Source organism: Miniopterus natalensis, chromosome 6, assembly GCF_054644295.1.
Source record: "Miniopterus natalensis isolate mMinNat1 chromosome 6, mMinNat1.hap1, whole genome shotgun sequence".
Taxonomy (NCBI): domain Eukaryota; kingdom Metazoa; phylum Chordata; class Mammalia; order Chiroptera; family Miniopteridae; genus Miniopterus; species Miniopterus natalensis.
Genome location: NC_142086.1, coordinates 48,630,102 through 48,642,784, shown reverse-complemented (window position 1 = coordinate 48,642,784; position 12,683 = coordinate 48,630,102). Strand labels below are relative to the sequence as shown.

At 51.4% G+C, this 12,683-nt stretch overlaps 1 protein-coding gene across 1 annotated transcript in view; it reads right to left on the bottom strand.

Annotated features, from left to right (window-relative positions):
• Window positions 1–1,095: 1,095 nt before the first annotated feature.
• Window positions 1,096–12,683, bottom strand: part of XXYLT1 (xyloside xylosyltransferase 1) — a 144,344-nt gene continuing 132,756 nt past the window's right edge. The window contains exon 4 of the mRNA XM_087818227.1: window positions 1,096–2,675. Coding sequence (XP_087674353.1) covers window positions 2,279–2,675 — 397 coding nt within the window. The 3' untranslated portion in view covers window positions 1,096–2,278. The remainder of the gene's footprint in view (window positions 2,676–12,683) is intronic.

Below are 12,683 nucleotides of genomic sequence, written 5' to 3'. Positions count from 1 at the left end.
TTGGCTTTTTCCCATTTTGATCAACCAGTCTATTGTTTTTCCCTTGCAATAAAAGATACTCATAGCTACAGAAACACTTTAATTATTGAAATTATCGCAGGAAAAATACCTTTGTTATTGAGTCTAAAATGCTTTAGCATTTTATCCACTTTTTTCCCATTGAAATAATTGGTGTTTTTTTTTAAAAATGGTATTTTAAACATATGGTTTTTTAAGAGTTTAACTAATAAAATATAGCAGAATAGGCTCTCTCTTTTTACATATACACATATACACATATGTATATATATACACACAGCTACATATATGTATATATACATACATACACACATAGATGGGATTTTAAAAATAAAATTAGGAACATACTGCACATATAATCTATAGTTTGCATTCTTTACTTAATAGCATATTGTAAGCATTTTCCAATACATTAAATATTCTTCAAAATAATGATTTTTAATGCCTAAAGTATTCCATTATATGGATGTACATACATTATTTATCCCCTCCCATATTCAACATTTTAAGCTGGCCCCAATTTTTTTGTTATAAAGAAAAGCTGTGACAAACAGCAAATCTGTCAACATTGCTCATTATTTTCTTACAATAAATTTAGAATTTTAATTACCTTCATGAGGTATTCATGAGAATTATTGATGGTGTATATAAATCCCCCAGTGCACGGCTTGGTACACAGCAGGCATTCAATGACTGGTGGCTATAAATAGGAAATTAAGTACCTAAGGACACAGACCAGTTCTGTGGGAGCTGAGATTCAGGAGAGAAATGTGCTCCGCTTTGCCAGGGGATGACGTCACGGGACAGTGTGGGGTACAGAGAATGAGAAAGGGTGGGGTGGTTTTGCTCCAGGAGCAGAAGGGCCTGCCAGTACCCAGAATAAAATGATTCCGGACGTGAACCCTATGCAGCACTACGACCCTCCCCGTGCCCCCCGGGCATGCTCACCCTCCGTCCTCGGGACCCGCTCACTTAGCTCACTCATGCGGACAGGGAAACTGAGCAACACTGATTTTCTCAATTCAGAACCTTCATGTAACGGAAAACTGTCAGCACAGCACAAACAACATACATCACTGTGTTCTCCAAGATTATTTATTAATTATTCTCATTCATGATGAGAAGAAATAAAAAAGTAAATGAAACTGAAATAAAATAAGATGAAAATCCAACCACATCTCCCCCCCAAGGACTTCAGCTGGACTCTACAAAATGGATTATTAGGGGCTTCCTGTGTCAGCTTACTTACAGGAGGATTCATTAAAAAAAGAAATTTTAAAATATCCTAAATTCTTCTAAGGTACAGGTCTGACCTGGTGCAATGAGAAAGTTCAGAGGAGGAATTTTTTAAGCAGAGACTGGAATGCTTACAGGCCCAAGAGCGACAGCCCGCCTGAGCCACACAGTCATGCTCGAGCATGCTGGGCTCCTATTTGGAATGAGTCTTCCCAGTCCAGACAATCCCATTGCGTGTCCTTGGGGGTGGCTGACCTCTGTTCTTTGACGACAGATATGATTTCTGAGCACAGTCTGGTCACCTGGAGCTGGCTCAGCTAAGGGATATTGAGGTTCCATGACGCAGTTGGGAGGTAAGAGCTGCGAAGGCTACAATAATGAGGCCAGTTTTGTGATGTGGGCCACTGCGGGCACTAAAGGCCCTCCCCAAAGAGGTGGCAATCTTTCCACCTGCAGCTGGCAACGTGAGCATCGTGGGTGGGAGCGCAGCCTCCTGCGGGGCACATGTGGAAGGTGGGCATTCGTTTGGATGCTTAAAATCTGTGCCAGTTGTTGAAACCCTGGCTCACCGGTTCAGAGCTCATTGGGAGCTGCAGAAGTTCTGTTTGTTCTTTCTTTCAAAATGGAAGCCTATCAATTTAAAATAAATTTATATTTTGTCCAAGAAAGCCTGGTTCTTAAAAGGATTTCCATTCTCTGGGGGTTGAAGGCAAAGGGCATGTTTTTCTTTCCTTTCTTCTCTTCAAACACCCGCTTCCTAGCCCACTGGAAGATGTCCCTGCGTTTGCCTTCACGATGCCTGTCCCCTGGAGGGAGAAGTCCCCAAGCACTAGCAGTGTGCAGGACATTGGTCACTGGGTGGCCTCAGGACAGCAGCCCATGGGTGGCAGAGCTGCAGCACCTGATCACAGAGGGCATCCCTGCAGTGTCTCTCAAGGAGTTCAGACACCACCTGGGGGCATGTCCCAGAGGTGCCCCTTCCCCCAGACCCAGAGGCCTGAGGCCACGGTGGGCAAGAATGCACCTAGACCTCCGGGATAGGGGTGTTGCAGTTCCCATGGTAGATCCGGATGTGGCCCTCGCACCGGAAATAGGCCTCGAAGACGTCACTGTAGCCGTGGTCCCTCCACCAGGTGCAAAGCTGCCGGTTCCAGGTACAGTCCAGTACGTGGAAGAGCTCGGGGTGCTCCATGCCGATCATGGTGAAGAAGTCCTGGTCCCCGAGGTGACCTCGGAAGTGGTACTTGTCAGCCAGCTGCTGCACCTGGGCTGGCTCCAGCAGGCGGCTGTAGAGTGGGGACTGGCGCATGGCCTCCAGGTTCAGCAGCATCACCCCACTGTTGAAGCCGGGGAGCCCCTCAGGGGGTGGGCCCCCAACCCGGGTCTTGGGGTTCTCATGTCGGAACTGCCAGAATGTGTGCCTGGAAGGGGAGAGAGAGCAGACTTAGCGTGGTTGGTGGGTGTGAAGCAGTTTGCCAGCAGTATTCCCCTGTGTCCTCACAGCCACCCTGGGGGGAGATATGATTTCAGCCGTTTTCCAGCTATGAAAACTGAGACACTCTGAGGTTCAGAATCTGTACCATGTCACAGGCAAGTGGCAGAGCTGGGGCCTGGGCCCAGGCCTCCTGACTCCAAGCCTCTGGCTCTTCCCACCACCCTCTGCTACAACAGGATGAGGTCATCGCCACCACGGCTAGCATCTGCATACCCTCAGGGGGCGGCAGCACTGAACTAGATGGGCTTGTTTCCTCCTCGCCTAGCCCCTGCCAGACGGGTGCTCTGTGAGACAGTCACTTCGTAGCTGAGGAAACTGACACACAGAGAGACTCACAATTAGTAAGTAGCAAAAGCAGGGACTCAGCCCAGGCATCTGGATCCAGAGTTCACCCCTTAAGATAGTAACACTCCAGGTGGAACGCTCTACCCTCTTGTCTTTGTGATCTTGAAAAGGAGAGGAGAGGGTGAAGGGAGGGGAGACAATTCTGAGTGGTGATCTGGTAAAGACATGGGAAGCTACATGCAGCCTGAAACAAAATCGTTTTCTGCTTTAGAACAAGCCTCATTCATTAGGACCCAAGCTTAGCATCTCCATCAGGTTGGGCAGAGGTTGGAGGCTTGAAATGGCTCAGAACTCATACTCATGGGTTAGGTGAGAATCAGCAGCTACTTTAGAGGGACTGTCACCTCAACTTCAATTTCCCTCTAGGCAGATTTAGAAATCTAGTCTAGACCCACAGTTCAGGGGATGTTAGAGCCAAGGGACCCTTCTAGGTCCTCCATCCAGATGCTTCCATTTGGAAAAGTGAGGACAGATTCAGAAACCTCCCTGGGGTGACATGGTTAGGGCACTGACTATTCTCTCCCCCAACCTCCCTAGTATCAAGTTCCTGTGCGCTGCAAGGAGTGGGCTGTGGGAGGGGCAGAGTCCAGGCTCCACAGCCCTGGAGATGCAGCCTGGGCAGAGGGGTGGCTGGGAGGAAGGACCAAGGGCCCTTTGTTGTGGGCAAGGGGCAGGAGTGGGGCAGGGGAGTGTTCTGCATCAGACTACATCTCACCTGTTTTTACTTGCTTTGCCCCTTCCCTAGAGAATCCTTAGGGTGGGGAATGCATCCTGGCAAAACCAGCTCTGCTCCCAGCCTGGAAATGCCACCGGCTGGCCTCCCACAGCAACAGTTCCCTCAATCAGTCACAGGGTAGGATCTGTGTGGTGAAGTGTATGGAGCAGTGGAAGGAAAACCAGAGACCTGGCCCAGGTGGGCCACAGTGACCATTTTCTAGTTCTAACACATTTTTCAGCGTCTGGGAATGAAGAGACCTTCCTTGAGGTCTCACATATCACAAAGGGCGCCGGGAGTTTGATCCTAGCAAGGGAAAAAGCATTCCCTTTGGACACTCTTACACGCGGAACACACAGGTTCATTGTTCGAGCTTTGCCATAACTGGACTATGAGTGGAACAGCGCTCTGGCGCCTGCTTGGTGATAAAAACCTTGGCAAAAACAAGCTTCCCAAGCCAACTGAGATGCCACAAAAGCCTGCACAGATGGAATCGCAGAGGGGCAGCAATGAAGTCTGGCAATTGTTTGCTCATCTTACCATATTTCTTCCAAATGGTTAATGTCAGCTGCAGGTTGCAAACCAGCTAAAATCCTACCAAGCAGACGTGGGCCACCACAGCATGGAAGGGGAGGAACCCTCCAACCAGGGGAGGGGTGCTCCACTGTCAAGGGGCTGGTTTCACGCCGTGGGAGTGAGAACAGAAGCACTCTCAGGAGGAGAGGCCAGGGTGGCAAGGACAGCGTGGATGCAAAGTGGTGCCTGCGCAGCTCCCAGACACCTCATAAGTCACTGAGCCCACTGGTCCCTTTGTACCTCCCCCAGGTTTCATCTCCTTCCTTCCCAGAGAACCAGGTGGTATGAGGTGTGTGGTCAAGTAAGCCTCCCCTGGGTCTGTGAGGTCTTCCAGGACTACCACCTGCCTCTGCTTTGTCAGCATCTGGCACAGTGCCCGAGCACCGGGACCTCAGGAACAAAAACGTGACTGACAAGGAACGACGATAGGTTGGTGCAGCTCCGGCTACGCAGCCTTCAATATCGGCTGGAATCAGGGCAGGAAAATGTCAGGATACAAGCTGCAGCTGCAGGAAGACCTGCTGCTCCACTGAGCGCCCAGCCCCCCACTGCTGGATCTATCTGGGGTAGAGAGAAGCAGCGAACCATGAGAGATGCTTAGCTGGTTCAAAAGGGTCCAGAAGGGTTTCTGCTCTGGAGCAAGCTGGGGGGCAGAGAGGCCACCACAGCCCCGGGCACCCTTACCAGCCTCAGAAGGGAAGCACCTCCCGATCTCCCTGCCAAAGCAAGGTGACCTGACACTGAACTTAATGGGCCCAGGAGAGGGAGACAGAGGTAGAGAGAGGACATAACATCCTTCCAGGCGGAGACCATAACCCAGGTGCCTCCTTGGGAACAGAATTCCTGGCACAGCCACCGTGCCAGGACCAAGGAGCATTTTATAACAAGCAGCCAGAAAGAACGAGGTCTGGGACATCGGCACATTATGATTTGTTGGCGAAGCAAAGAAGGGACGGGAAATTAGAAATGCAAGCAGCTCAGGGTATCTGCTGAAGCAGAAACAGACTGAAGATAAACAGATGAGTCTCTAAGTACAAGAGTATGTCTGGGGTGCCCTTTCTCAAAGCATTCCTACTACCCCAAAGTGAACCCAGAAAAAGAGGGCAGCTACCTAGAAGAATGGCCTCCATGTCGGCTGGTTCTTGGGGAGGAATTGCGACAGCCTCGAGGTGGAGAGAATGACACGGGACAAGGAGGGACTAGAGCCCACGCCAGAGCCCCCAGTGCCAAGGGAAAGAGCCTAGCAAGCTGGTACCATCGACTTCTCACCTGCTGCAGCAAGGTGAGGGGTGCGAAGCCCCCTTACTCCCCCTCGCTCGGCATCACTGCCTGCATCTGCACAGGGACGGGACAGAGGTCCTCAGTTTGCCAGGGGCAGGGCCCCGACTTGAATCCAGGGCTCTGATCGCAAGGTCTCTTTCACCTTTGCCTCAGATTCCACGGGCTCATGTTCCAAGGAGCAGTACTTAGATTTCAATCTTTTTCTGAATTTTGCTGGCACACCCTGCGGCCAGGGACACGGGGGACCAGGCCATCAGATGATGCCACAGCTGCTGACACTTTACTGATTTGGGTCAGACCTGAGAGCCGCTCTGAGATGGGTCAAAGGGTGCCCAGACTTTTGGCTTCTCTCAGGGCCTGGAGCTACCACATACATTCAGGGGGCACTGCCGTGGCACATGCCGAGGCTGAAGAAGACCTCTGTATAAGTGCAGCATCTGGTTCTGGGTCCTGGAGCTTCCAGAAGCTGCTCTAATTAACTTCCCACACCCACATCCCAGCAGTGTCGCCTTGCCTAATCCTCTGGACTTGGGCCTGTGCAGGTTTGTTCCATCTTCTGTGGTCACCTGGAGACCCACACTAGAGGGGGTAAGGTTTCTTCCCCTTTAGAAATAACTTCAACTGCGAAACAAGCCCCCGTGCAGATGGATGGTCCCTTGTAAATGCTGTCTGTCCACAGGTCAGTGAGGCTTACTGGGAAAATACAAATGAAAACGCTTCAAGCCCATTCTTCCAGTTATGAGCAGTAAATTTTCTGAATGTTTTACATTGAGTGTGTTCTAATTAATAACGGTAAAAAAAAAAAAAAAAAAAAAGACAATGAAAACCCAGTATGAAGAAAACCCATCTTTATGGAAAGGGGTTCTGAAATAATTTTGAAAAGCAAAGTCAATTCCTCCCTCGGGTCTTTCCCTGTAAGATCACTGCCAAGGTCACTCCAACAGGTCTCCCAACCAGAGGCCCTGGCCAGAGAATCTACAGCTCACATTCTGCAGAAAAGAACATGCACTGCCACAAATAATTCCTTCCCTGCCCCCCCCCCCTGCCCCCAGGTCAGAGACCCCTTTGCCTCCCTGTGTCTTCATGAATTTTTCTCCTGGGCTGACTTTTCTCAGCTTCTCAGGCTCAGAGTTTTCCACTCTTGCTTCTAAGAGGGAAGAAGTGAGGCTGGGAATACACACCGAGCCTGGGCAATGGCATGAGTTTCCCCAGCAACGTTCTGGGAGCCTGTGCTGACTCAGGCTGAGTCCAAGCTGTAGGCTCTAAGGCAAAGAAGGCTCTGCTTCAGAAGTATATGCGGCACATCTCCTCGCCGTGGCTTAGCCTCGAGTGTTCACCAGAGCTGAGTGCAAAGTCACTCAGGAGCAATCACTGCTGGGCCTCCCCCCAGAGGAAGCACACCGTCTGGATACGTCTAATCAGCAAGGGCCGGAATCAGGAAACACTATTTCCCTTGTGCCCAGGCTTGCGTACCAGCCCCATTAGCTCGTGTTTGACTTGGAAGGGCCCGTGTTTTCCAGTCCTCTGAGAGGAAAGGCCAGGAGTGAAGAGCGATGCTCGGCGGCAGTCCAGTGTTCCATCCACCCCAGGCCCTGTGAGGTGACCTGGGGACATCTGGGTGATGTTTTAGAGCAATGACACTGGGTCATGTCCTGCCTGGGGCTGAAGCTGAAGTGCTGTGGAATGGACGCTGACTCTTCAGTTCTTTGAGTAACTGCCCCATGGTATCAAACTGGAAAGGGCTGCCTGGAGTTGTGGGGCCACTGCAAAGCTTTAAAATGTTCCAAGAGTCACAACTAACCCTTATTAGGATCTCTTGCTCACAAGCATGAAGCAGGCTTAGGTCTCTAGCTCTGCTGGTCAGAGAGAGTAAGAAATGCTCCCTAAGTCACATAGGGCATTAGTGGTAGGACCAAGAGAAGCCCTTCATAGAACCACAGCTTCCCAGAGCCTAGAGACATTTACAGATTTGCACTGGTCAAGCAGCAGAGATGCCCCAAAGCCCCCACTGCTTGCTGTCTCCTAGCTCTTAGTGAGACATGCTGGAACACTGGTGAGCACACTGAGTGAGAGAAGAAATCACTCAGTGGTAATCTAAATATTCAATGAAGCACCTACTGGACCCAACTGATTTGAAGGCAAGTAGACCAGCATCCCAGGAAATGGGTGGTGTAGTGAAGAGATGAGGCCCCGATGCTAATACACCAACAGTGGCAGTTGTGAGATGAAGAAGGGTCTGCATCTGGAACCCACAGGCCAGGGGTGAGGACCAGCTGTGTGAGCCATCAGGCCTCTCCGGGTCTTGGTTTGCTCAGCAGTAACATGGGGATGGAGGTGAGGCACCCCTACTGGAACGGGCACAGTGGGCCTGTAGGTCAACCTGGAGGTCCTTGTGGCTCCTCCAGGTTCCCACAGCAGCTGTAATGAAACTCTAGGAACAAATGCATGCATAAGCCCTGCCCAGCGTCAAGCCCAGGAGGAGCGGCCCTGACTATCACCACGGATGCTCAGCCACAGGAGATCAAATGCCCCGCCCTGCCCGGGCTCCTCTCAGGGTGTGGTGGTACCTGAGAGACCAGCCCTCGTCCAACCAGCCAGCTGTATGGAGGTTTCTGTTTCGACATGGTTTCCTGCTTCAGGGAGTCTAGAACAGTGACCCACATAGTCTGTCTCATCCCCAACACTGCACCAGATATGACCAATCCATTTCTGTGGGCCTCGGTAAAACTTGGTATAACACTGGAATCATGGAGGGTTGACTCACATCCCTGTGGGCAAGGCTCTGACCTGTCACAGGATGGCCAGGCCAATTCTGAAGCCTGATTATCTGCCAACTGGCCCCAGTCCCTGTTTTCTTCACTGCCCTCCAGAGGGGCTGTTGATCTGCCTGAGGCTCCCCGTGACACAGCACAGCCAGCTCCAGGAGGCTGCACCCCCGTGCCCTCCACAGGGGCGTGGTGCCCTTCTCTAAAGCATCAGTTGTCTTCTCACGCACCCAGGGAGCAGGCATGTCACCTAGCCTGCTGCTGCCAAGCCCAGCCTGCCTGGACATTTTGGCTCATACCTGCTGCCCCACAGCTATGAACACTGTTGGGAATTCACTGTCACTCAATCCCACAACCAGCTCTGGAGCACTGTGTGCCTGAACTGACATAGCCCTGGAGGGCCTCATGGGTGGAACTGGAAAAGAACAGAGGGCAGAGATGATAGAGGAAGAAGCATTGGGGGGTTTGACCAGGCAGATGGAGCTCAGTGGGGCTTACACCAGGGATGGTGGAGCCACTAGCAGCCATGGAGAGGCTGGGGCAAAGAAAAGAAGAATGACCTGTTCAGTCTTGAACAGGTGCCAGCGAGAAGAATGGGAAAGCCCAGCAGGTGGCTGGACACAGGTCACAAGCATGAAGTGCAGAGCGGGCACAACAGAATTCTGGAGAGTTCCGACATTTAGGAGATGTTGGAAGCGGAGCCAGGAAAGATGTAGGACCTTAGAGTAGCCCAGCCGCCTGTCCCCACACTGATGTCCTGGGTGGCCAGTATGGACTTAAGCTGTGCCTTCTGCTGTGGAAACCCCAAGAAGCCCCACACACCTCCAGCTGGACCTGCAGGTCCACTGTGCCCACTCCAGTCTCTGGTCTCCTGGTCCTGTGGCCCAGGTGCCCAAAGTGCCCCCAGTGTTCTCCCCATCCCCTTTACCGCCATCTAATCCAGGGGATCTCCAGGCCTTCTCCCCTAGATGTTGCCTTCCAAACCCTCTTAATGATACCAACTGCCCATCCTCTGCCTCTCACTTGAACACTTATCTGGACAGAATGAGAACACAAATAGTACCTCAGCCCCTCCCTTCACCAGGTAGAGACCATCCTGTCACCACTCCCCCAGCCCCAGGGACGAATACTGCCCCACCCCCACTTCCAGAGCTGTCCCCCACCACTTATCATAACATCATCATCAGTCCGGACACCTTCTTGACCACTTGTTCGTCACCTCTGCCCACCACCCACACCCTTTTCCTCTCTGCTCCATCCCTAGGGGCACACTCAATAATTTCAATGACCATGACGAGGGCCTCACCTTGGCCTCAGGGTTCTTCAAATCCCATTTGAACTACCCACTTAGTTCTCCCTCCGTGAAACTTGCTACCAAGAGGAACTCTTCCAGTGACAGGAAACTGAGATAGAGCGCCTCTGACCACAGGGCCCTGCCCTCCCCCCTCTCAGCCCCTTGGGGATCTCTGGGCCCGCCTCTTGCTAATCGAGGTCGTCAGTGTCTCCTGGATTCTCCTGGCTCCTGCCCCACCTCCCACCCCAGCACCTCACCGCACAGGAGAATATGACAGTGCTGAAAGGGCAAGAACTTGGAAACGTTGCAGGAGGCAACTGAGCCCTTTGAGAAAGTGAGTGATGGAGACCAAGAGGAGGGCACTTAGCACTAAGGACAACATGCACAGGAGGGGACGGAGGCAAGGAAGGCAGGTGGCACCTCGAAGCCAAGAGTGAGCCTAGGGGTAGCTCAGCACATCTTTGTGCCAAGGGAAAGGATGAAGTATGTCAGAGTAGGACAGAGTGAAGAAATGCAGGGTGAACGGAACGACAGGGTGGGAACACTGAGGAATGGCTAACATGTAGTGAGTACTTACTACGTGCCCGGCCCTTAATGTATTAACTCATTTAAGCTTTGTTACAAACAAATGAGGGAAGTACTGCTATCGGCATGTTATAGATGAGGAAAGTGTGGCGTTGAGATATGAAAGAAGGTCCCAGGAGCCAGGCAGAGGAGTTTGCCAAGTCGAGGGAAGCCCTGGGACGCACCTGAGACTAGAGGATGGACAGAAGTGGTTCTAGGTGGGAGTTAGGAATATTTAAAGGTAAGAGGTAAAGTCATTCATGGAACTAGAGGGGCTGGGGTACAAATAAAGGTTGAGAAAGAGAGTGTACGAGGGCCCTGGGAAATGCAATAATGAATCAGTGAGAGGAGTAGAAGGATCTGCCCGAGTACTGAGGGTGTGAGTGGAGTCAGGGACCCTGGGACTGACAACAGGAATGTGCCTTGTTCAACATTATGGCCTCAGGGCCTGGCGTGGACATCTGATTCACAGAGGGCCTTTGAGGGCTGTTACGTTTCAAATGGATGAATGAATGGATGGACTAAAGAATGAATGAACAAAGAAATAAGAGAATGTCAAATCAGAAATTTTAAAAAGGGAAATGTTGAATGGAGGTGGTGGAACAATAGTTTCAGAAAGGCAGCTGGGGGAGGATGTGCCCTGGGCTCTGTGAGCTGGAACCAAGGGTCTTCACTGGAGGGAACCAGGTGTCCCTCAAGGTGAGGTACAGAGAAGGCAAGGCAGGAAAGTTGGCTCCATCCACCCAGAAATGCACATCTGTGATGAGATGCCAGTGTGACAAAGGTTAGTGATGAAGGGGCCCAGAGAGTAACCTGATCCAGAAGTGGACACAGCCCTCTGGACCATGTCCTTCCTAGTACTGGCCCTGGAAGACCCCCTGGCTTCCAAGTAAAGGGGCTTGTACATCACTGCTGGTTCAAATATGGTGGGAGGGCCAGGACCCAAGTGAGAGACCAAAGGGCCTATAGCCAGCACGCTGGGCTGGTGGGCCCACACGCAGTTGGCTCAGTCTAGGTGGCCAGGCCTCAGCTCAGCTCAGCTCAGCTCCACAATTCTAACCTTTCCCTGAACTGAAGCTGAGGGAGAGACCTGTCATCAGGCTGAAGACAAAGCCAGAGAAAGTCACCTTCAGAACTGGCTCACTGCCCCCAATAGCCCCTTGGCACTAGGGTACGTAGGAGAGAATGCCCAGGACGCATGCCGGGTGCTTTCCGGGACAGTGAGCAGAACACAGGCATGCGCGGTAAGGGTCATGGAGAGGGGTGTGTGTGGAATTTAACCTTGTGCCTGGAATAAAGCGTGATCAATGCAGCCCAGCGTCCTTCACCCTCCCAGAAGGGGGTGTTCCGACCCAGGAGCAGGACCTTGCAGAGACTATGTCGGCATGGCTGACCCAGGCACAAAGCAACTGAGCTGCAGCAACAAATGTTACTTCTCAAGCCCAGAAAAAAATCATGAGGCCTCTCATTCCATCTGAGCTGTCCTGGCTCACTGTCTTACACATCTGTGGCATGGATCTCAGTCAAAGGTAAAAAATAGTGATTGCCAAATGACACAAATACTGAGGATCTTCCATTTGTCAGGCATAGAGCAAGGCACCATGGGGGGACAGCAATGGGGCAGACACAGGCTCTGCCTCTCGGGAGCCTGTCATGGGCAGCTGCACTTCTCAGACCTCAGGTACAAGGGACTCACCTGGGATCTTGTTAAGATGCAGATTCTCATTTAGATGCTGCATTTCTGACAAGCTCCCAGGTAAAGCTGATGCTGCGGGCCCAAAGAACATAATGCAAAGAAAAAAAGTATTTCTATTATTTTTATAAAGAGATGAAAAACCATAATAGCAATGATATCGTTTTATCCTGAAAATGGCCATAAAATAGGTAGCATAGCCACTTGCAAATTTTATATGAATGGTTGCTGCACCTTCTCACTTTGTCACAGTCCTGGGGGGACCACCGGGGAAACACTTCCTTGAAGCAGCACATTTAACATGCCAGGAGCGAGGGCCCAGTTCTGCCACCTTCCATCCCCAGGGATTAGCAACCAGTCTAGGGTGCGGGGGAACACAGGCTGGGAGGCAGGTGGATATTTGGTTTCCACTGCCATGAAAAGCATACCAGTGTGTGATTGGGTTAAGAATGCAGATTCTGAGGGCAGACTGTCCAGGTTCAAATCCTGGTCCTCTGCTTACTACCCAGGAAAAGGTAGTAAACCTCTCTGCGTTCAGGCTTCCTGTATGGAAACAGGGTTGTTGGGAGGATGTTATGAGATAATGCAGGTAAAATGCTCAATACACGGAAGCCGTGGACACACGTCACATTCAGTGAAAAGAGTGACCCACAGATTCTCTAGCAAACACACATGCTTCCCACCTTGTCTATGGCAGGCAG